The 26,160-nt window shown below is 34.8% G+C and overlaps 1 protein-coding gene across 1 annotated transcript in view; it reads left to right on the top strand.

The window, feature by feature from the left end:
- The window catches only part of LOC145671158 (uncharacterized), a 2,642,835-nt gene that overhangs the window by 2,487,442 nt on the left and 129,233 nt on the right, over positions 1–26,160 (top strand). Inside the window, exon 16 of the mRNA XM_081739993.1 lies at positions 24,460–24,560. Within this exon, the coding sequence (XP_081596119.1) occupies positions 24,460–24,560 (101 nt within the window). The remainder of the gene's footprint in view (positions 1–24,459; positions 24,561–26,160) is intronic.

The following is a 26,160-nucleotide window of genomic DNA, read 5'->3' as shown; positions in this document are numbered from 1 at the left end:
CACTGTACAGTAATACCTGATAAGACAGACCTCAGAAAAAATACTTGAATGGGTATTCGCCCGTCTTTTGTTTGTTTTTCTTAGTTTTCTTAGTTCTTTTCCGGAGTTATCCGGACTGCCGGATTATCGAAATAAAATGAAATCTTTGTCTTACGTCCCACGCTTATGCCGGCTAGGCTAAAGGAGATGGTGATGAGAAATAAATTAAAATGGTGGAATGAAAACAGTGGGAGGAAACCGGAGAAGCTCGAGGAAACGCACGCACACGGTGTTTGTCCACCAAAAAGTTCACTTGGCGCAAGCTGGGATCGAACCCAGGACCCCATACACCAGAGGTGAACGCTTTACCACAGAGCCACTGCGGCTTCTGCCGGATTATCGAGGGCCGAGTTTTATTATACTCTATTGTATTATAAGCATTAATTTATTTTATTGAACATGTTTAAATAAATACCTAACAGTCGAATTCCATTTGGGAGAGCCAGGAATTCGTCTGGGGGTCCCGGGCCTTCATTTGCACCCCTCCGTTAGGTTCACTCGTGTGTAGGCTTCATGACAGTTATTTCTAAAATAGTTGTAGATGCGATATTTGAATCACAAAAATAATTTCAGTGTGTATATACAGTATAATATTAATATACATATACAATCAATATATAGTGCACGGTTTCCCACAGTTGACATGTCTCACATACTGATTCATATTTAGAAAAAAAAACTTAATTGGCATCAGTTACATACAACGCAAATAACATACAATATGTAATTTAGGAAGCACATTTGTAGGATGTGTATAGAAAGTGTGAAAACCAACAATAAAAAAACTCATCCAAGGTTAGAAGAGGCGTAGTGGTGGTCTCTTCCCATTATGTTTCTGTACGCTATTTCAGACGAGAGAGAGAGAGACCTGCAAATTAAATTTCCATCTACCCGTTCGACTCACATTAGTTACCATATGGAATATAAATGTGTAAATTGAATAGACAAATTGGATTTGAGTGTGTAATCACGGCCAGGAAATTGAGTAAATCAATCCCTTAATTGGGGCTCATCAATCGACAATGACTGACTTCGCTCGTGAAGTATACTTCAGCTCACAGGAGAGGATTGTATTACGAACCTTTCGCTTGCATCTGCGGTGTGTGTGTCCATCTCTACATTTACATTTGCTTGCTTTTCCCTGTTGCCTGTGTTGTGTACTTCAGAAGGGAAAACTAGAAAATGCGCGGAACATTGATAAACTAGACCGGTTTCTACGTTCATCTGCAATCTAATATAAAAGTTATTTTTTGTCGATGATAACCGTGTAATGAAGTTAATTTATCATCTCAGTCTCTTTTAACTCTTTTAATTATATTTACTGTAAACTAAATCCTTTTCGAGGGTTATATAACGATCTTACTGAAAGTTATAAAAGTAACGTGACGTAGTAGGTTGCACGTCAAAAGCTTTTATTTATTTTTCCAGAGAATGATTCCCTGAACTTCGAGTTCCATGAAGTTACGTCACATTGAGATCAAGTGAAGTTCCGATTCTACAAATAGACAAGTCAATAACAATTAAACTCGTGCCTTTTATTTTTTTTTTCAAAATAACTGTAAAACAAAGTCAAATAAATTTTAACTGTTTTTTTAAAAGAGAATATCGAATTTACGTAGTACTTTTCATCTGAATATGTCGAAAACACAAAACTTTTCATGCTTCCCGTATTCTTGGCCACTGTTGTTATGAAAATTTTAATACTGCCAACCTTTCATTAATTATTTTTAAAAATGCAAAATAACGCGCGAATTTTATTATGAGTGAATATATATATATATATATATATATATTATTAACGGAAATTTTTCAAGATTTTTTTTCGAAAAAGTAAGAGGAAGGTATACATGATGTGAAAAGTACCATTTTGACTGTTATTTGGACATGTCTAGGCAGTTTCTTCTTTGGGAATTTAACAACTCTTTCTCAGCACCAAAATTATTTGAGAGGTTCGTGCTTATTTAAATAAATAAATAAATAAATAAAGTGCTATATTTAGAGGCCAGAATCCGCAACATTTTTTCAATGTTCGCGCCCGGATCTGGAGCTGAGTTAACAGACACAGACTATTTGTTCTGTAAGAGTTACGATTTCACAAATAGTATCTAACAAAATAATTGTAAATATTTTGTTTGATATTTTGTCACTCTTATAACAATCAAGTTCGAGAACATTAAATACAAGCATACCTAGGTAGAATTCCACGTAGCTATATGGTTAGAGTATTCGGAGGTGCGGAAGACCTGATTCGATTCCCAGTGGAAACTCATCGAGTTCGGATACCACGTTTAGCTGTAGACTAGGGATCTGCACAAGCCGGAATTTTTAACCCGGGCCCATCCTAGCTCGTGAATTTATAATGCAAATCCCGACCCGAATCCGAAATGTTTTAGCCTTTAGGCTGGAGACCATGTGATAATCAAATGAGCTCGAAATAAGCCCGAATTACCGAAACTTAATAATTAACGCGAAATTGTATTTTTGTGCAGTTGTGCTTTAAAAGCTCTCCAGAAAGAACGGTCCGATTGTTGTACAGTATATGCACAAAGTTAGGCCGGAAAAGGCACTGTCCGAGCTCGGGTTATCTATGCTTTTTAGGCTCGATCCCGGGCCGGGTCTAAGTCTGCGGCTCGGCCCGAGTTCATGCAGACATCTAGTAGGCCTTTCAGATAACTTCGTTGCTGAAGGGTACTACCATGAGCAAAATAAATGACGCGTCTCTTTATTTTGAAGTTTTTTGAAAATATCTCCGTTTTCTTTATATGTTCGAAATTTCGGAAGGTTTCCCCAGCAGGACAGGTTAATAACAAACCCGTTTTTAATATTTGTGTTAGATATTAGCTTAAAATAAAGAAATTAGAAGCAAAAAACATTAAATCGACAGAAATCTCGAGAATTACCAACTCTGCTAAAGTGGGAAATTTTCAAGAACACGAGGGAATTCTGCATTTCAACACGAAGCAGCGACATCTATGTCATTGAGAGAAATGTGGATTAAATCTACAAACTAAACTTTTAACGAATATTTCTAGTATGTCTTATTATATGCATTATCTGCAAACTCCAAATATATGAATATATGCTAAGTATTAACATAAAGATAGAGCAAATAGTGGAAATTATCTATGGAAAAGGACGAATTGGTAGGACGATCGTAATGAAATTACGTCTTTACCGGAACAGGCTCAGTTCACGTAAAAAGCAAATAGCTCAGTTAGTTAAAGCAACGAGTCTGTATGCTGAAGGTAGCGGGTTCGATCCCCTGGAAATGCCGTTGTCATTTTTTTATCACTACACTACGGTTATTTTATTTATTTTTTTATGTGGGAAAGAATCAAATTGTAACGTATGTGTAAAACTCATGACGATACCAAAAAAAGAAAAAATGCCGTTGTCGCACTTGCACTAGCGTCCCTAATTTTGTTTGCAAACAGTTTCGTAATTATTTCCCCTGTGCTCACTGCTCACCATATGCTCGCTGGCGCATAACGAATGTTTCCCAGTAAATGTTAATTCTAATTTGGAGAATTTTATAAAGTTTCACAATATTTCTCACTAGATAGTCTTCTATCTACGTGTTTGGATATTTTGATAACAGATGTCCCTATTAAATGTTTAATTTTCCCTAGATGTTTAATTACGGAAAAGTTTTACAATGTATTTGTATTGAATTGAAATTGTTTTGAATTTACTACATAAGGTAAGTAGACCCAAGGAGGAGAACTCAAGTAATTGATATTCTACGTAAAAGCAACCTATTGTAGAATGATGATGCTTCTTACCTTCAGCACATAATCTTTACGTTAGAGAGTCAGACAGAGAAAAATCCTGTTTTTCCTCCTCTATGACCACCCATCTTAAACCTCTACATATCGTTGTTCGTCTCACAAAATTTCGGTGCTCCAAAAACATTCAAATAATAATAATAATAATAATAATAATAATAATAATAATAATAATAATAATAATAATAATAATAATAATAATCCTGAATATGCCATCCTTACATAATGTAAGGATATCTTAGTTTCCTAGTTTAAATCTTAAATATCTTAGTTTAAAATGCTTTCTTTAGTACTTATTTGAGCAACCACGTAGGAGGGGGTACGACTTTTTATTTTGCCCCTCTCATTTCAGTACCCTTCCAACAGAAAGTAATTTTTGATAAGCAGGACAGACAAAATGAATAAGAAATATATTTACAGCATCCTCTCCCCTTTCATGATTGGAATATCACGTAATATTTTTTATTCTACGAAAGATGGCCCTGTGCGGTTAGGGGTAGGTAACTAAAAGAATACCTAATATATAGCGCCCCTTGATTGTAATATTGCCGCTTCTTTATTTGTACGAAGGAGCCCCTACACAATCAAGGGTGACAAAAAGAATAGGAAGAGTGTATATTGATTCCAGTGGTGGATCCAGCACGAACTCCTGGGGGAGGAGAGGGGAAGTGAAACATTCTTTTGATGATGTGAAGCTGTCACAAATTACCACTTAACTAAACTAAACAATAGTGGGGGGAACCGGAACCCAGTCAGTTTAAATTGATGTAAAAGTTTAATTTTTGGCTTCATATTAAAGTTTTGGTTTCAAATGAGAGTTTCAGTCCAAGTGGTCAATGATCAAATCTCGTGGGGCTCTTCAGTGTAGGCTAATACGGCCCCCTTGTGAGAAAAGGCAAAATTGTTAACATGTTTATAACTTTCGAATTTTTCGTCTATTTTAAAGAAATATTTTGCTTCGTATTAAAGTGTTGGTTCCAAATGACAAATTCAGTCCGAGTGGACAATGATCAAATCTCCGGGGGGGGGGGCTCTTCAGTATAGGGGGCTACGGCTCCCTTATGGGAAAAGGCAAAAATATGAAAATGCTTATAACTTCCGAATTTTCCGTCTATTTTAAAGAAATTATTGGCTTCATATTAAAGTCTTGGCTTCAAATGACAATTTCAGTCCGTGTGGACAATGATCAAATCTCGGAGGGCTCTTCGGTGTAGGGGTTTCGGCTTCTTTATGGGACAAGATTCACGTAGTTGATATTGCAAAATTGTTTTATATATATAAGTGGAAACTTGCACCATTTGGTTAATTTTACCTCTTATGTTTTGCAGATTCATATTCCAAGCAATAGTTACTCCGCAGAGCTAAAAGAAGGCACTTACTAGTTTCATTAAAATGAAATGTCTTTTATGAGAGGAGCAGACGAACGAACAGGCACCCAAACGTTGGTTGAGTCGTACAGTTGAAACTCGTTAAGCTCGTTTCAATTATTATTATTATTATTATTATTATTATTATTATTATTATTATTATTATTATTATTATTATTAAAGCTTTTTGCTCCTAATTTAGTTATTTTACTTTATTATTTAACGAATATATTGAAAATTGTCAGAGACACGTATGCAGTAATTTATTTCGGGAGGGGTCCGACTTCAATATTAGGATAAATTATAATAAAATTTTAAAAGATAATCCCCAAAATTAGGCTAAATTTACAGAAAAGTTGGGGTTTCAGAGGGGGTCCGGACCCCCTGGACCCACCCCTGAATGCGTTCTTGTTTGTCAGTAACATTTCCTCATTCTGAAACCCTCAAAAACTTCGGATAGACTATATAAAGGAAAACGAGTTATTTTCGATAAAATATCACTTCAAGGAGACGCGACAGTTTTATTGCACATGGTGGTATCCAACGTTCACAAGGGCAAGAATTCCTTCCCTTTTATTCTTTTGCTATTGTGCTGTATCGAAAGGTCAGGTTTGTAACATATTACTCCTACGAACAAGCATGACTGGCAGATAGGAATACTGAACACAACTCCAGAGAAATGCATGCTGAACTTACGTCTTTACGCTTTGGTGATTTGCCCTCAAGGTCAATCGAGTGGTAATTCAGTTCCGTCTCTGTTCTTAAGCCATGTTCGTATTACTTCGAACAGTTTTGATAATGAAAAGCATGCCTCTTAATATAACAGACTTCTTTCGCGTAAGAAATCGAAACTCAGTTGGTCAGAGCAACTAGTCTGTAAGAATTAGGTTGTTAGTTAGTTAGGAGCCCAGTACGAGTAAGGGTTTTTATTACTATTGTTTTTATCTTTTTTATGTGAGGAAAATTCAAATTGTGACATCCCGATATCAAATGTATTTGATTAGGTAGCTTTGTCTTAGCTAAACTTTAAACATCAGTAACTGTCGAAATTATTTCACTAACCGATCACTTACTGAACATTTCAAACACGTCAAACCAGTGGCATAACATGAAGGTTAACCTCTCCTCCGCAGTCCTTAGTTATGCGTCCGTACTTTCAAGGGCGGACTAAGGGCCGGGCGACTGCCCGGGGCGCCAGAGAAAGAGGGGCACCAAAACGAGCCTCAAAAAGTAAATTCTATAATGTGCTTTCTACTGACGTTTTTGGTTTATATTCTTGTAAAGTAGTGGCAATTATATGATCTTTTTCCATTTCACTATGGAAGAAGAGAGTTTCATAGTACTAAGGGGGCTGTATCGAAAAATTGAGAGATGGCATGTAGAATAAAGAGTGCCGGGAATTAAGTATTGTTTGTTTGTTTGCTTGAGTTTAGCGTTCCACGGTTATGCCTTAATGGGCAAGGGAGATGTGGATACTAATTATAGTGGAATCCGAACCACTTTTATCGTTCAACAGTAATCCACCGGGAATTGGACCCGGTACCACAGAAGGCAGGCGTGCTAGCCACTAGACCAGGGGGGGTGGAGTTGGTATTGTTTATAGCGGGCCATATTCTTTGTGAAGTTTTCCTAGGTAAGGATTTCTTTTTGAAAATGGGTTTAAAACAGGGGCGTCATTTAGGGAGGGCAGGGAGGGGCATTTGCCCCCCCTGAGTTTGAGATGTATATAGAGTTTATCATTAGAATAGTAGTAAATCAGTGAAAAACGCGAAATTTTACTTATATCAAGAGGTCTTGCCCCCCCCCCCCAAAGCAAAATCTGAAATGACGCTCCTGGTTTAAACTATTAAAAACACTATGATAAAATGTAAAATATAGGCTACTACTAGGGGAAGGGCGCCAAAAAGTCACAGGAATAATAATAATAATAATAATAATAATAATAATAATAATAATAATAATAATAATAATAATAATAATAATAATAATAATAATAATAATAATATATGAATGTCTTTGGAGAGCCGAAAGTATGTGACACGAATCATTAAAGGTAGAGCTTTAAGATGAGTGGTCATAGGGGAGGAAAAACAGGATTTTTCTCTCTCCGACTCTCTAACGTTAAGATTATGTGCTGAAGGTAAGAAGCATCATCATTCTACAATAGGTTGCTTTTACGTAGAATATCTGTTACTTGAGCTCTCCTCCTTCGGGCAACTTTGCTTATGTAGTAAATTCAAAACAATTTCAATTTAAGACAAATATTTATAGAGAAAATTAAACATTTAATAGGGAAATCTGTTATCAAAATATCCAAACACGTAGATAGAAGACTATGTAGTGAGAATTGTGAAACTATAAAATTCTCCAAATTAGAATTAACATTTACTGGAAAACATTCGTTATGCATCAGTGAGCACAGGGGAAATAATTACGAATCTGTTTGCAAACAAAAATTAGAGACACTAATGCAAATGCGACGATATTTTCTCTCTTTTTTTTTTTTTGGTATCGTCATGCGTTTTACACATATGTTACAATTTTATTCTTTCCCAAATAAAAAATAAATAAAATAACCTTAGTGATAAAAATGACAACAGTCCTTCACGGGATTCGAACCGTCTACCTTCGGTTTACAAACTCGTTGCTTTATCTAACTGAGCTATTTGCTTTCTTACGTAAGCTGAATCTGTTCTACAGTAAAGACGATTTTTCATTACGATTGGGCTAACAATTCGTCTTTTTCCATAGGTAATTTCCACTATTTGCACTATCTATACGTTAATACTTAGCATAGATTCATATATTTGGAGTTCGCTGATAATGCATATAATAAGACATACTAGAAATATTTCGTTAAAATTTTCGTTTGTAGATCTAATCCACGCTTCTCTCACTGACATAGATGTCGCTGCTTCGTGTTGAACTGCAGAATTCCCTCGCGTTCTTGAAAATTTCCCACTTTAGCAGAGTTGGTAATTCTCGAGATTTCTGTCGATTTAATGTTTTTTGCTTCTAATTTCTTTATTTTAAGCTAATATCTAACACAAATATTAAAAACGGGTTTGTTATTAACCTGTCCTGCTGGGGAAACCTTCCGAGATTTCGAACATATAAAGAAAACGGAGATATTTTCAAAAAACTTCAAAATAAAGAGACGCGTCATTTATTTTGCTCATGGTAGTACATTGAGCTCCAATCCAACCAACCAACTTACTTAGCTTCCGATTGCGAGTCAACTATAGTAAGTGAAATTACTGTAGATTCTAAAAATACGAAATTAATAAAAAATAAGAACTTCTTTCTCTTGATTGCTGATTTGCAGCAAGAAAATTGTTAGGTTGGTAAGACGGTATATGTCAAATCATTTCAGAGTATTCCTTAAAAAACAAAAATCTTATTGGCCGTAAGGTATGAGTGTCTTTGTTCAAAATGAAATAATTAGGAAAGATCTCTGAGAGCAGAATACACTATTTCGTCTAACATTCTAATAGAATCACATTAGCATTTTGTTATTTATTGTGGGATTTTTTTCTTTGTAATCGAAGGAAAAAAATTTGCTTTAGTAATTTTTGTCCCGAAGATGTAATCACACTTTTAATATAAGAGGTCAATATTGCTTCGAAGAATGACCACGAAAACAATTCATTTTACACCTACATCTGTAAATGTCCATAATCCTTAATAATAATAATAATAATAATAATAATAATAATAATAATAATAATAATAATAATAATAATAATAATAATAAAGATTAATTAGTGTATACTTCAGCGTGTTTCATCTTTGTAGGTTACGTGGTTAGGGAAACACTGTAGTCTAATAATTAAAGCGTTGGTCTCACCGCCGTGTGGCCTCAGTTCGATTCCCGTCCGGTGCTTCCCGATTTTCGGCTTCCAGCCAGTGTCGTGAGGCAAACTGGAGAGTCAAGACGCAGCGCACTGATCACGTGTAAGTCGCTAGACTGAATGTAGTTCAGCCAGTCGCTAACAGATGGCATTGGAGAGGCTCAGTGGAGCCCATAATGACAGTAATGCTAGTGATTAGTTTGGTTAGGTGATGGTTATCACACACCATCAATTGCTTTAGGTTTACAAGAAAATTGTTAATTTTTCTTTTCTCAAAAACTATGCATGAGAATTTGCAACCACCATATAATTTTGTTCCAATTCAATGGAATCTGCTAATTGGTATGTTTCATCTTCGGACTTTTTTTTTCTTTGTTAAATCGCTAATAACATTGTAGGATTGACTGGTTGCTTTTGTCGAATAAGGGATTTGGATTTTTATACATAACAAATCAAACTTCCAATTATCAGTTATTGCAAGTGTGCTATATTTTTATACTACTTTGTATATGGAAACCTCTACAGGTAATACGGAACGTAAATTATTGCGATAATAATAGCAATAGAATAAACTAGAATAATGTAAAACGTACTAAAACAAATACAAACTTATTGTAATAAAAAACTAGGAACTCGTGAAAATCTGCGTAGTAGATTGCATATTTGGGTGAACCACACTAGTTTTAAATAAATAAATAAATAGAACTCAAGTGTGCAGTCACATTAATAAAAGTAACAAACTGGCTCAGCAGTAAATTTCTTATAAATAGACAGTCATTGCATTTTCACGGTTTGTTTTGTGGCTGGAATCCTGACAAGCATATAATGCTTAATAATGATATAGTTTAATAATATATATTTTTTTTTAAAAAAAAAAAAGCTCATGCACAAGTAATATTTCATGTAAATAATCGGGAATCGGTTTAGCTGAATAAAAAAAAAACTGAAATTAACGAAGGGATTTCTAAAAAAAAAAAAAAAAAAACAAGGAAAATATTAATTTTCAGTGTAGAATTTGTGGTGGTGTGGAAATTGTTTTACAGAGCAGTGTTAACATAAAATTGCTTCTTTTTAAAATAATTATTGGATGTAATTACATTCATGAAATTGATTATTAGTGAATGCTCATTACTGGACGAGTGCTTAATGTATTTGAAAATGGAAATACGTTAATTACCCTGTTCTCCTATAATAATGAGTTCGATATAGAATTGAAAGATTCAAACAATAATATATATATAAAAATACAACCTCGTTTTTTTTATACATATACATATTATCTTCTGGTGCAAAACGACAAGTTTATAGTGAGTAGGTAGATTTTTTTTATGAAGAAACTTTGTGTGCTGTTCCAAAATTATTGAAGTATTTTTGCTTGTCTATACAGAGTGCACAGGGTGGCCCATAAATAGGTATATAGCCCTGCATTGATCAAATATAACATTCTAGTTTATGGATTTATTTGCTTCGACTGTTCCGGGCTTAAGTTATAAGTAAATAGACGTTAAGAACAAATAATAATGAAACTATCTGTAAGAAATTATATAAAATACGGGACGGGACTGTATACCTACTTTGGGGCCATCCTATATAATTTGTAATTTTAAAGTTATTGTTTTGGGAATATATAAAACGCTTGAAACCACTATTTACTTCCCTGTTCCCTTCCATACATGTTGTGCACTGTGTTTCATTTCAAGGCTCCGTGTTTTCTAAATACTTTGCGTTTTCGAGTTCCGTATAAAGACAAGAGTTGCATTTCCGGACGATATTTACGCTTCGTATTTCACATGAATCTGTAAGCCATGTTACTGGAAACTTCTTGAGTTTGTAGTATGAACCGTCACTGCAAATACATTGCTGCACATTTACAAGTGCAGCACTAAAGCCAGCTACAGAGAACACTCAGCTAAGCTGAGGGGCAGGGAGGCAAGAGAGGAGGCGGTGAGAGGAGCCTGAGTCAATTTATTTCAATTATAACGTTGGCGACCTTTGTCTAGGATGAATATGAGTACTAGGCTTTGTTGCATTATTTCCAGCCTATATGGCGCTTCGACTTGACTGTTCTATCTTCTTGCCAATATGCGGCTAGCTTAAGAAGGAGACATCGGATTGACTCCACATTTACAGAATGCGCAGACGAAGTTAGGACAATAAATGATAAGCACTGCATTTCGGCGACATTTCATGTATGAAGCTTACGGCCCCTGGAAACAGCAACATCTGACATTTCAGAAAACCACCATTCAGTAGTGATAAGTGAACTGGCGTGATGTATTTGTGTAGGTAGTCGAATAATGCTTCGCCGATTGAGGCTGTAATTTCAGTAGGTTTTTTCCTTTGGTCACGGAATAATTAATTCTGCTATTTTGATGCCCCTGTGAAACAGAATCCAACTATTGGTACGAATATGAAATTGATGGTATCATAAATGCAACACACAATGACACACATGACCCTAACTGCCTCGTCATACACGAATTGAGAGAAGAAACTTGTGGGCATCTTTTGAACGGATCGGGCAGACACATTCCAACACTGATACATAAAATTGCATGAGGCATGTTGCTGCATATCCCTTTGGCTGCACATCCTGCGGATGTCTGACTGTGCAGTGGTGGCGCGAACGACTCACGTAGAGTGTCGGTTTGCATTATATGCCCCTTTTCTGCATTTTGCATCGCGTCACTGGGCTTCATGGTGCTTTTCATCCCTGCTTGCGCCTAACATGCATTGAATGCTCTCCAGTTAGCCAATGGTTTACTGATGAGTTAGGCGATGGATCGAGTTTTGATACCTATCAGGTCCTGCACGCAGACACTTCCTAACAGAATAACACGTGCCCCCATTTGGCATGCAACGTCCTTCACTTCCTGGATGAACACAGTTCATTACTTCCTTGGTTTGCGCGTTCATTGATCTCTTTCTCTGATTGAACATATTTGATCCATGATTGTACAACGCCTCGTATAACAATAGATCCACAGCTACTGCAGGCACATTTTGTCAACGTTTCACAGATTCATTGTTTCCCATAACCCAGGATATCTCAAGTTTCTTGCATTCTAATCCTCGTCTTATGACAATCGCTCTGCTTTCACGCTGAAACCATTTATTTACAATTGAACCTAATCTTCTGGACTCCGCGCTAAACTCTTTATGATGTTGTCACACATCATACCTTGGTAAAGCGGTAAATGTAACTATTTCATACTTGTAGTCTAAGCTATCTAAGACATGGGTCTCTCAAGAAAGTTTCACAGGGTAAATTCAGATCCTGTGCTTCGTTGAATTATTATTATTATTATTATTATTATTTTTTGAAAACGTCAGAAAAGTGAAAAAGACAACTTCGGAATTGGTTTTATCAAACGATTAAATCGGAGCATAAAACAAGAACATTAGACTTGGTATTAATTTGTGCTTATACAGTAATGCCTCGACTTAACGTCAGTCCGCAGTTCCGTAATATATCTCGAAAATTAGTGCGTATGACCATGTTTGCGGTTTGGACATCCTTTGCAGTAAACATCACACGTAATACAGGGTTCCTACTAGTCAGGGAAGTCAGGGAAAACTCTGGGAAAATGGTGCAGACTAGGAAAACTCAGGGAAAAAGACAGGAAATCAAGGAAAATCGGAAATTTTATAAAATATTTTTTTTTCTAACATTAATTGTACACCAATTTCAGCTTAGCCAACCATTAATGATCACAGTATGGAACGTTGCTCAGATTTTTATGTGTGGTAAGTGGAATGTACGTATGAGCAATTGATTATTATTTGTCTCTATCGAATAAATGTTCTCATATATTAATATCCACCGTTATTTATTCCTATTTATATGTCGACTTCATCCGACATCTGTCAGTCTTCTGAAAATGAAAGTCAGGGAATTTCCTGGCAAAAGTCAGGTAAATAGATTTCTCCAGATCAGTAGGAACCCTTTAATATATATTTTGCCGAATAAAGGAATTAATATAGAAGAATGTTTATATATAACTTTAATTTTTTTCTACTTTCCTATCTGCGTAAATATTACTGCATGACGTTTCGTTTATAAAATAATACTGTGTACGTAATATGTAAAATATTATTGAAGTTTCTAACGAAGTTACACCAAAGTAATTTACAACTTCTATTTGCGTAAAATTCAAGTTAATTACCTAAAGATTTATGGAACATATTACTTACGGTACTTCAAAAAATAATTTAACAAACAATTCAGGGATTATTTCGAACTTTTCAGTGGTTAAAATTTCATCTTTTTCTTAAGCCTGTATTTAGGGAAAATACAGAAATTCCGCATTACATTTAAGTCATTCTTTAACCTTTTATTTTTTTTCTTTTTGTTTCTGGAATTCTTTGCAAAATCGCTGTTATTTTTGTGGTTCTCTCGTCAAACCACCCCTCGAAAGCAGAAAGTAAGAATGTTCCTGGCCAATGTGACCTATTAGAGCAGAGAACACGCAACATTGTAGTTAGATAAAGGAAGCGATCTGGCGCCACGCCCTCGATATGCGATTAGCAGAAGTTCTCAGTCATGACTTCTAAAACGCTCCACACCCTTCCTGCTGTCGCTAATTCAATCATGCAATTTATTTCTCTCTCTCTCTCTCTCCTCACGTTGTATTTTACTATCGTACATAGATCTGAATCTCACCTATTTTTTCAGGTATTCGTTCTTATTAATTAAATGTGTTTTTCAACAGTAAACTCTCTCTCTCTCTCTCTCTCTTTCTTTCTTTCTTTTTGCATAAATAAGTGTATAAATAAGAATTCTCATATAATCTTATGTTCATTAGACGATCCACACAATTAATGTTAGTGCCGTCATTTAATGATTGCTGATATTTTGGACATGAAATGGACATTCATTAAATTTATACACTTAGAATCGACAATCCTGGACAGCCATACCACAGTTCTCTCTCTTTCTCTCTCTCTCTCTCTCTCTCTCTTTCTCTCTCTCTCTCTCTCTCTCTCTCTCTGTACAAATGGTCTATCCAGTAGCATTCTTTCAGGTATTGCTTTTTCTGAGAGGGGAAAGAGGGGCATATTTTTCAGTACCGTATTAGTGGAGTTTTTAACTTTTTCATTTGTGTATTAATGGGATATTGATTTAAAATAATTATCTCAAATTCAGAGGGGGGGGGTTCACTCGCTTTGCTCTCCCTAATTTACTCCATTGGTTCTGCAACATGCAAGTGGACGGGAAAACTCATTGCAGGAATAAAATGCTGACAAATAAGAGCATACAAATGATTTTTCAAGTTGCTTACTTTCTCAGATTCAGACTTTTAGAAAAGTAGTGTTGGAACAACTTATGCCATTTGTGTGTGTGTGTGTGTGTGTGTGCGCATTTGTTTGTTCTTAACACACCAATTAATTACTTGTCTTTGGGATTAATCGAATGTTGCAATATCTTCTTGTTGGCCTTGCATGGTGGCTCTGTCCTCCGAGTATCGTTTTCAAGCTTCGGTCGCGGTTTGGTTTGGAGACTCCGAAGACGGCGCTGAATCGAGAAGAACGTCTACTGATGCGCTAGTAAAAAGATGGTGTCTGTAAACGCTTTTTCACCCGAGGACACACAAATACTTTTAAGCGGGTCTCTAAATGTCCTTCCCAATTCTACATCAGAAATGCCAACCTGAAATGTTATAAAATTCATCTTCAGAGACAAAAAGCCCCATTTTACTTTTGAGTTTCCCAGTTACTGTAATTACAAAAATTGTAAAAATATGGAAAATGGAACTATTTGAAGAAAGAAAGAAAAAGATAGAGGTACCTGAGTCATGTTTTACAATGTCTGAGTGAATTATCCGTATATTTCGATCTTCCTTGTTTACAAAATATTTTATGAATAATTGTTTACCTTAATTTAAAACAAGCATATTTTGTAGTTAGAAATTGTTGTTGTCTTGTTCACGTCTTTTTACCATCACCCTCTTCAAAGAGTTACGATATTTAATAAGCTTGTGTTTCCTGTAAAGCGTTTTGGAAGTTTATTGCTTTTCGTTCAATATTTTATTGTTTTCGTTCATTCGTTCATCATTTTTATTTCCTTCTTGCTTATCCAATTAGTGCATGTGATCCCAAAAATCGGATGTTGTGTTCATTAATTTAAAAATCATTATAAAAATACACCCACACAATAGTTTTTGTGGACACAGTATTGTTGCCTGATTTTATAACAGTTCTGATAGGGTTATTATTCTAAGAAAAAAGTGGTAGTTTGTATTTTGGGTTTACAATTCAAATGCTTTTCAAATATATGATGATAAAGAAATGTCAGGTTATTGTCAACAACTAAGACTGTTAACCAAAGTAACCAAGTGTTAATTGTAACCATATAACGAATAAAGTATATTTTATTGTAAAAATACTGGTAAAATATATTATCCCAAGTGTTCCTTGTGCATATGATCCAATTTTTCGAATGACATCTCCACCCACTACAATCAAAATTTCAAGTATAAGTTTTGTGAAGTTGCTGCTTAAAGTATTGTAAAACTAGACCAAAATAAACTATACAAAAAAAAATTATATATATAAGATACTTCATGTACAGATTGGTTAATACTGTAGCATAATTTTTCTTCCTTGGTGCTTGATTTTTGATAATCACATATGGTTAAGTCACTCCACAACCATTTCCATGTTTGCTTGCACTTTCTCAATTGCAAAGAAAAGACTCCAGACCATAATTTGAAGATAACACTGATTTTACACTTATTGATAGTCCATTATATCTATTACTTGTCCGTAGAAAATTTTATTGGCCTGGATTATATCCATATAACAAAAAATTCCATATATATTGCAAATTTAGATTTTAAAAAATCCCTCTTATCCCTTTCCGAAAAAAAGTTAAAAAATCCCTTGAAGTAAAATTTTTTCATGGAAAAAAAATCATTTAAACTGGACTGGTACGAAATATTAAATGGCGTTATGTAAGTTTTCAGTAATAATAATAATAATAATAAATGTAAGAACAATTTATAATCAGGTAGTTTTCAAAATATACTCGATGCGAAAAAAACAGAAGTACCCAATGGTAGTCGATGTGCTGACCATATATACCAACTAAATCCACTTGTGGGCTCTAAAGCCTGAGACTTCAACATAATTCTTAATTTTTGTAGTGCCCTACTCTTTATATCATATTTGGTTGCTCTTTATATCATATTTTGGTACGCAGCTTATTTTTATTCGTTATATTTTTAGAAGGATTGCCCTTTACAGAATGTAATAAAAAGTAGGAAAAAATACTTTACTTCAATACTTCAATCGAGTACTGTTGGCCATGAGGCTAGATTTGGGACTGTCTCATCGTGGAAACATGTAGTAAAATGCGTTCTCGTGACGAAAATATATTATTGTTTCTAGGCTTGACAAATTTGGTCCTCGTGTATCAGTTTGAATTAAACTAGTAAAGTTTCCAAAGTTCAGAATGCATTTCCTTTGACATTTAGCAAGCTATCCTCTAAATCTCTACCTCAAAAGGTCATTTGTTTACATGTGACATTTAAATGTGTTCCAAATTCAGGCTTTCTTTTTTCTTTCCTTTCCTAAAACATTCGTTCGGTGCCGTAAGGAACCTTGCGTTTTATCGCTATAGAAATGTAAGATTGGCATCAGATTTTGCCAATTCTTTATGTATTCCTTTTTTTTTTTTTTGGTCTGTCGCAGGACCCATTCTCCACACATTTTTAGCAACGCTGCAAAACTTCGCACACTCTAGGAACAACGTGTGCGTCTTAAATATAAAACCAAAGAAGAAAACATGATGTGATAATTCAGTGTTAATTGCCTTATTAACAGATTATTTAAATGCAAGAAAATGTTTTTCTTTTGCAAGTGATTTAGCATAAAAGATTTTTTTTTAATATAATGATGAAACATTAGAACTAAACAACAAAAAATGAAACCAAACTCATAAAAAAGAAATATTTTACGTTATTTTTCATTGTCAAAATTGATTAATTTTTGTTGTTAATACATTGCCAGAAATAATAATAGTATGTATAAAGTGGTATATTCCAATTTATTTTGAGCTGCATTTTCTTTGTTTTGTACACTAAGCGACCGCGCATGTGTCGTGACATATTGTCTAGAAGTTGAAATTGCTAAAAATATCTTCGTTTTGAAGAAATATGGAAAAATAATGAAGAAAAAAAGAAAAAGATTCATTATTTATTTATTTTATTTATTTATTTAACAATTACCAGATACAGCTCTGAGGCCATTTTACACTGGATATCTAACAGTAACAACAACAACAACAACAACAATGGAAAGGATTTGGGAAGGTATCGGCCAGGGCCTGTTTTAGTAGGTACCATCCCGGCATTTGCCTGGTAGGATTGAGGGAAACCCTGGAAAACCCCAATCAGGATGGTCGGCAGCGGGAATCGAACCCGCGACCTCCCGAATGCGAAGCCAACGCTCTACCACTTGAGCTACTTCGCTCGGCTTATAACTTTAGAATAGGATGAAACTGGAAGAAGCTCTGAGTAGTCCATAAAAAGCGCTGTTGATAACATGTACAACCATTTCATTCTATTGTTTCAATTCTCACAAGGGCAACAGTGGCTTAGTGTTAAAACGCTCCCTTCTGGTGTGTGGGGTCGCTGGTTCGACCCCAGCTCATGCGAAGTGAGCTTTTTGGTAAACAAATACTCTGTACGTAGGTTTTCTGGGGATTCTCCCGTTTCCTCCTACTTTCTCATGATCGTGGAACATTAAATTACGTAGAAATTTCATTCCCTAATTTTTCCTACTCTTCTTGGTAAGACTAGAAGCATTGCTGGCTTTTCCTAAAGTTTAGGACAAGATTTTTTTATATAAAAAATGAATAATGCTCGCGCCCAGTGCTTTTAGTTCTAATTTCTTCATTTTACTCTACTCAGACGATTTTCTCCTTTTTTTTCCTATTTGTTTATAAGACAATAACACTGAGTTACTTCGCTTTTTTAAAGAAGCATCCTTTTTAGTGCATTTTATAAAAGCATTTAAGAGATTTGTAAGTTTTGTAGTCTTTATTCGATATTTTAAAATTACATTGTAGAAAGCAATAGTCTCTTTCCTCTTACGAGGATGGTAAATTTGTTTATCATAGCGCCTAAGACGTCTGTAACCAGCCAAACATCCACGCGATATCGGGTTGCATAAGCAGCAGGCACTTGAAAATTATTTCTGGATAAATAATTTTTACAGTAAAACAACAAGCTAGAGAAAACATTACGTGAAAATATTGTATTATCATATTGGGTTTACGTATCTGCGCAACATTTCAGAGCTCTATTTTGTATGGTACAAAAAATAAAAAAAAGCTAATAAAAACTTCGTAAAACGAAAGTGAGGGCGAGTGTGAAAGTAACTTCTTTTAAAAGTTAGTAGTAACACTTGAATTTATCGGCTAGGCTTCTATTTTCGCGTAGACCGGGGTATTCACGAACACATACGCTTTGATTATAAATAACTCTTGTTTTTAGAGATAAAATTCAGATTTCTTGAGTATAGAAAGCTTGGAGATTTTCCTGTTTATTAAAGTGCATAGGGCAGTCAAAAGTAACATTTTCAACAAATGAGTGAAATGTTTTAAAAATGTACCTATGTTCGGGATTACCCCGACCACTGGGGCAATCCCGAACATATTGTTTACTTTAAACTTTCCTTTACGAAAAAAGTGAAATCCATTAAAATACATTAACATTATACCGTAATTTAGTATTTAAATCTTTAATAAGAATTATAATTACAACATAAATAATGAGAAACATGTCCAGACCTCATCATCTTTGAAACTAGTACAAATGAAAGCTAATAGGTAATAAGCCAAACGAAAGGTACTCTTATGAAAGAAATTCAAAAATAACGATGCATTAAGTAAAATATACATTAAAATGAAAACATTATTTGGAATTGTAGAAATCACAGATATACGCATTAATGTTTTGTTTCCAAGGACAGTTTTCTTTATTAGTTCAATTTCAAATGCGGTTAATAAGCTGAACAATATTGACTAACTTCTAATGGACGCTACTAGGCTATATAAATTTGTAAAACCGTCTATGAATCACATAAAAAAAATGCAGCCTATGATGATCAGATATTTAAAATAGGCTTACTGACTATAGAATAATAAAATAGGCTACTAATGGCTTAAAATAATAAATATAGCAAACTATTCTATTTAATAAACTAATAACGCCTATTGCCAAGACATGATCTATTTCCCAAACCAATTTCATTAACTTATTACTTATTTTTTAATAAAAAGGAACTACTTGAAAAAAAAATAACTTATTTCACACCATGGGGCAATCCCGAACACTTTGGGGTAATGGCAAACACACTGTCTGTGTTTCCCCATGAGACACCAAGTTAAAACTAATTGTTGACTGCATACAGGCTAATAAGATTACAAAGGACTAATGCTCAAATATAGGAGAAAATATATTGCCTTATCTGTAACAATATACATAAGATAAGAACCATCTTACCTTGCCCAGATTTTTGAATCAACGTTATAAGTGAATCGACAAAAACAACAAAACGTCTTCTTCCTGGCAATCCACTTAACTGTCACCAAATTTACGCCACAGTTTTCCAGGTCCTTCCGCTAGCATGCAGCAAAATCATCTGTTTTCTAATAAGCTCCCTTGGGCGTAAACTTGGATGTTCGGCATTACTCCAGTGTTCGCGAATACCCCGATGTCTAGTAATCGAAAATTTCGGATATGGTGTTTAAATTTCATCCGCTGAATCTTTCTCTTTCAAATCATGAAAATTGTAGAAAATCCTGACAAGTGACTATCACTGATTTTGGTCTACATAATACATGTATTCATAATATAAGAAGTCTCAAAATATTTTGGAAAAGTAAGCACTGGAATTGATTGTAGAAGGGCTGAATTCTCATCCCATGATGAGTATGATCTGGTAGCAAATTCTGGTAGCAATATCTTCGTGCATATTTCATAGTAATTTGATTATCCATATTAAAAGGAAAAGTATCTGAGATTTTAAAATACATATTAAATACGTCTCCCAGTTTGAAAAGTTATTGCGGAAAATCCCGTTTTATTTGTCACAATTTTAGATTATCTTGTAACAGGTCTTCTTTCAAAACAAAAGTATAAAAATAGGCTGGATTTTGTTTGCTTTATTGTTTAGCACTGTTTTATTGTATATTGTAAATACGGAATATTTTTCAATTGCATTTTATCTGTGGTAATATGAGTAACGGTGTCAAAAAATAAGAAGTAAAAATTACTTAAATTCCATGTTGAGATGGAAAAGAAAAGTTGTTTGTATATTTCAACTATCCAGAAACTTACTATAAAGACATTGGTACTATGGAATCCCTGGCATTGCAACTTTCCGCCTTCAGGGCACTGTCTTATGGGTTCGATTCCCGGTGGGAGAGCCGTAAAATTTGAACACACTACGGTGACTCGGTTCCACTTTAGACTGTAGGTCCACGTCTCGTATAGCCTCAGTACTGAAAGGAACAGTAAATTCCAATCCCACCACCGAATTAGGAAGGATTTGCTAATATTTCCGGCCAGATGATATTTTGGTTATGTGGTTAGTTACATGTACTCTTTGTGATTTTATTGGTGGTTTTTCTATTAAAACCAAATTGATCTACTCTCTAGTGATGTTTGGTCAACACATACACAAAAATGTGCCCACGGGAATCTAATTTGGAAGCATATAAACGCGCGCGTAGTCTTGCCCACGAGTTTTCTCGTCTTGAATACGAGTCGAAACGAGAAGTATATTTTCAAAGTAGAGTTGAGACGACACATAATCAAGTATCGTGAGGAAAACTAGTTCACCCAAGTCGAAGATCTGAGTCTCGTAGATGTCAGACATTGTTTTAATGTTACGTGATTCGTATATAAAATGTATGCATTGATAAAGTAATTGCACGAACACAGCGAAGAGTATTTATCAAAGTCTGAAGACACACAAGTTATTACACAATGTTCTCCAATAATAAGTGTGGTTTTAAGTGTCGTTATATCACACCCTTCGTGGTCTTTTCATGACGAGGAAGGATTTTAGTATACATAAATTTACAAAACGAGACGAGAAAAAGATTTTCGAGACGAGATTTCTACAAAAAAAATACGAGATAAGACTAAAGAAATCTTTTTTTTTTTTTTTTTACCACATTTTGTAGACAACACTACAAACGAGCCAGCTATTTTCTGTCGTTATACGCTAGTACCTCAAAGGTAACTTAGTTGAAAATGATTGCATACATCACAAGAACATGCTAATTGGGAATCTAGAACCAATTTGAGACTCTTTTTTTTTTTTAATACGTATATACAAAATTATTTTAGGTGTTTTTGATAAATCGAGTTTTTTATAAAGTTAATGCATCTAATTTGTACCACTATTCTTTGCTGTATTTTTATATTCTTGTCGCCTTCGTTAAATCTTAAAACTTGGTTTTGATTTTTTGTTGTTGTTTTGATTCATTTTTTTATTATTAAACAAAAGAGCATTTATTTTCCAGTCTGTTTTCTATAGTGTATTTTCTCGCAATCAGTAGAGCGGACAAAATCGATTTTTTCCTCCCCATTTGTTCGTTTTTGGCTCACGTCATTTCCTGTCCCGATGACGTCACGTGCTCTATCGGTGGAAATAGGTGGAGCCGGATTTTTTGATGAGTTTGGTAGCGTCGAAGCTTTTTGTACAGTCCCAGTGTGTGTAGTGGTTCGGAGGACGAGACAGAGAGAGAATCCGTTTTGGACGAGAGAGAGAGAGAGAGAAATTGAAAAGGGTGTTTTGTGTGCAGATCACAAGGGGAAAAAAAGCGGTTTAGGATTCGAAATGGGATGCAAATTGAATTTAGATTCTTCCAAATACTATTAAATACTAAAGTTTATATAAACATGTTTGTAAAAACTTCTCTTTAGTGTAATACATCGTAACTAGATATCGAATGTGGAAATCTTTGTCAGTTTTGTATACAGCAGGCAGATTACATTTCAAACTTTCTATAATTCGGTTTGCAAGTGCACATTTTCAGGCATAGTTCATGAAAGCATTGAATTCAGAAGTTGAAGGTACATACAATCACTAGAGCAGTGATCCCCAAACGAGGAGGGGGGGGGGGGCTTCTGTCAGAAATGAACTTTGAAATTATGAATGGAGCATTACTTTTAATAAACTTCTGATATTGTGAATGGAGCACTACTTTTAATAAACTTTCGATATTGTGAATGGAAGACTACTTTTAATAGACTTTGAAACTATGAATCTATCATCACTTTTAATGACATTTACAATTTAGCTTTAGGAAACTTCATAGATGCTTCATGATTGACATTGTCTTCGTCATGTTAAGGAGAGGAGCATCGGTAAACAAAGTTAGAAACCACTGTACTAGAGCTTAAATATAATCTTTCTTTGAAAGAAAAATCCTGTCCATAAATACAGCATCTGATTATTCACTGGTGTAGTTGGACAGTGTTCACGCATAATTTCAAGAGATTCTGATCTCGAGTCCTTTTGGCCGATTATCGTGAGTATTTTCTCCCCAGTCTTGCTACGTTCGAAGGGAATTGTAAGTGTATGGTCCATGAAGTTCATTCTCATTCTTAAATATTACAGTTTCCCCCAGTACAAAATTGCTCTGCTGTTTCATCTTAAGCTCGTGTAATGTGTGCTTACATAAAGTATTGGACAAAGCCGTCCCCATGGTATCTTTACGAAAAATGGTACTACGTGAGAACGAACAGTCATAGCAAATGTTGAAACAAAATCTTCCTTTATGCCCAAACCCACCACCACCAACGCTCATACTCCCGCGGGCCGTCTAGCTTCGTCCTACCCTGACGAGGATTAGATGCAATAGTAGCTTGTAATGACCACCTAGTATAAGTTGGTAAGTATTTTTCACACACCTGCACCGTGTATACCTTATCTGTATGGATGGCCCTTATCTTTACATCAACGCCATCTACCGCAAATTATTTCTAAACCAGTTATACTTTTCGTTTCTATGTAACAATACTAACTGGAGTGCGTAATATAAAGTTACGTTTAAGTACGAGGGTATGTCAAAGTTCTTACCCTCATCATGGTAGTCTACTTATAGTGATGTAGGAAGATCTTTATTAAATATGGATTGACGATCGTTGATCAGTAGTGGTGAAGGCGTCTAGTGTCGGTGGTCTGTGCGTTGGAGTTCGAGGGGGCTGCTTCGGAGAGAGGTCCGCAAAAGGGTTAGTGATTTCGACGGAAATCTTAGTTTTTTGGCTGGAAGGTAGACTTATAAACAATTGGTCGTTGCATCTTAAGCCCTCGGCTTGTCCGCAAATATTCTGGACTCTAGCGACATCTCTTAGCATCAGGGCAGCGCAGCTAGTGACAGCTCTTAGCCGAACTAGTGGGAATTAGCATGGCAGCGTGACTGCCTGACGGAAGCATCTTGCGTTTGTAGTAGGGATGACCAAAATTTTCCGGATTTTTTTGAATGTTGGATTTTTTCGATACATCCCTAGTTTATAGCAATTAATAATAAAGATTTTTGTTGAGATGCTTATGCAACCGTAACTCTTAAATGTTTTGACGTTTGCATATTAGTATTACAACGGAAATGCTTATATATATATTATTGTGAATTTAAATTTTCATTTCAACCCAGTGAAACGGATAATATATGCTAGTGCATTATAAATAGGGTAATTCACAGCTTCTAATTTCCATATCAGTAGGTTAGATAGAAGTATCACCCTTCTGTATTATGAGGTAAATACGTAGTATTACAATACTATGTAAATAAGTAAATACATAGTCTATAGCAAGGGTCGTATTTATTTTTTTTTGCCACCCCGGGCCATTAAATAAGTGCCGCCCTCTCAATATCAATAAATATCGGTGTAAAAAAATTGACAGTGAAGTGAATAATCAGTATTTAAGTGGAAGTGGAAAAATAAAATAAATACAATGAAATAAGTCTTTGTTAATAAAATTACAATTTTTTTTTAACTGTTGCGAGAAAATTTGCCACTTTCCAAAACTTCCGTTCAGGCCATTGATCATGTTGACCCATGCGTAAATACGCCCCTGTCTGTAGCCTTACCTAAGTCTGTTCTTTCCAAGGACATTATTTTACTAATGTTCCAAACAAATTTATCACTGAATACAGAAAGCTGTTTAAAAAAGAAATTGTCCGTGTATGTCGTATTAAAAAAAACGTCCTAGAACCTGCCAAAATGCAGAATACTTAATAATAATGTTCTAATCTAACTTAATTAACTTTAGAACAGGTTGTATTTTACCTTTGGTTGTTGTTTATTCAGTGTTGTGCATAGCTGATTGAAAATACTACATGAATTTAATGTCACTAATAATAATGCTTAATTTTTTGCTTCTCTTTACTCGTAGATTCTGAAGTTGAAGTTCGATATACACGATCCGGAAGGTTCACCGTCAAAGTGACAGCGTACAACTTGGTAACAGATCAGCTTTTGCATCAGCGTCCACAGGTGTGTAAAAATACTAGTGATTAATGTATTCATACATAACAATGTTCATCCCTACTTATCAAGGACTAGCGTTGATTTATGTTGTATTTGGAATGCATATTTTTGGTGTGCGACATGATTTGGAGAAGATCGTGTAGAGTTACGTTAACTGTTTTTCAACGGTGGCTCTAAGCTACTCAATTATGTCACATTATATCCCAAAACAGGCAGCCATAATTTTATTTACTTTCTAGCAGGGGTAACAGTGGATTCGAAAAGGTAGGAGGACGCTTGCCGTCACACCTATCTTTGCCCATTGTAATTTTTTTTTTTTTTTTTTTAGAAAGTATGGGGACACCATAGATATTTTTGGAAGTGGAGGAACGACGTTCTCCCTCACTTTTACCTCTGCTTACTAAGTAGTGTTTCAGGTACAGTGTTATCACCTTAGTACCCTGACACTAACCTTGTAAGGTGAAACGAAGGACATAAATTAAAGGAAATAGAAATAGTTTTAGCTTTAATATTGTAAATATGAACAAACGGATTTTTGAATGAAAATTGTAGGCGGTAGACTCCTGTCTAATATGACAAAAAGGTAGGGCTGGATAAACCGGATTGAAGTTCAATATTTCTCACTTTGTGCCGTACTCATACCATTAAAACCTCATTATTTAAACCAAAACCCGCTCTTATCCATATTTTCTGACAGGCCAATACTTTGTATATGTTCGTAATGTACCACACTGTACATTTATTTATTTTGCGTTCGAGAGACCACAGTATTGTACATTTGTATATGCGGTATAGAACATGTCAAATCATATTAGCTCTATATAATAAACTACTACAATAATTTCTTATACATCATATTAGTCTTACTACACGATACATATTAATACATAGATATACCACCCATTGTCTATTCATCTACCTGGTTTTGTTCATAGTACGCGAAGCTGTAGTTTTTTTTTTGCACCTATTATGCTATCTTCGTTTAGTATTTAGTAAACATGTATTGAAGATATTTGATTATAATAATATATAAATAAGAATAACTACTCATGTAATAACAACATAAATACCTTCCTATTGATTCACGCAACTACATGTTTCTAGCTTGAGCATGTTCATTAAAATTCTGAGACAGTATAAAAGCAGTGTTCTTGTAGGTACTTTGTTAGTCTTTGTTTAAAAAGGTGATGAGATTTTGAGTTTTTTATGTTGATGGGTAAGCTGTTATAAATTTGTATTCCTGTATAGTTTGGACCTTTTTGGTATGGTGCTGTATTATGAATGAGAATTGCAAGATCGCTTTTGTTTCTAGTATTGTATGTATGAATGTCACTGTTGCATTTAAGGGACGGTTTAAGGTATTTTCTTATAAAGATTGCCGTTCACAGTATATAAACACAAGGCAGCGGGAGAATTTTAAGCTCCCGGTTTTTTTTTTTTTTTTTTTTTTTTTTTTTTTGCATGATAATTTTGTTTTGTACCTTGCATTGTTCTCAGTGCCCTTTTTTGAATTTTAAAAATTGTCTTACTTTCTGCTGCGTTTCCCTAGTGTATTATTTCATATGTAAGTAGACCCTCAAACTGACTATGATAAATTACTTTTAAT

Source organism: Thermobia domestica, chromosome 15 (assembly GCF_964235325.1).
Source record: "Thermobia domestica chromosome 15, izTheDome1.hap1.1, whole genome shotgun sequence".
NCBI lineage: Eukaryota > Metazoa > Arthropoda > Insecta > Zygentoma > Lepismatidae > Thermobia > Thermobia domestica.
Note: the sequence above shows the minus strand (reverse complement) of the source record. Positions and strands in the feature narration are given on the sequence as shown.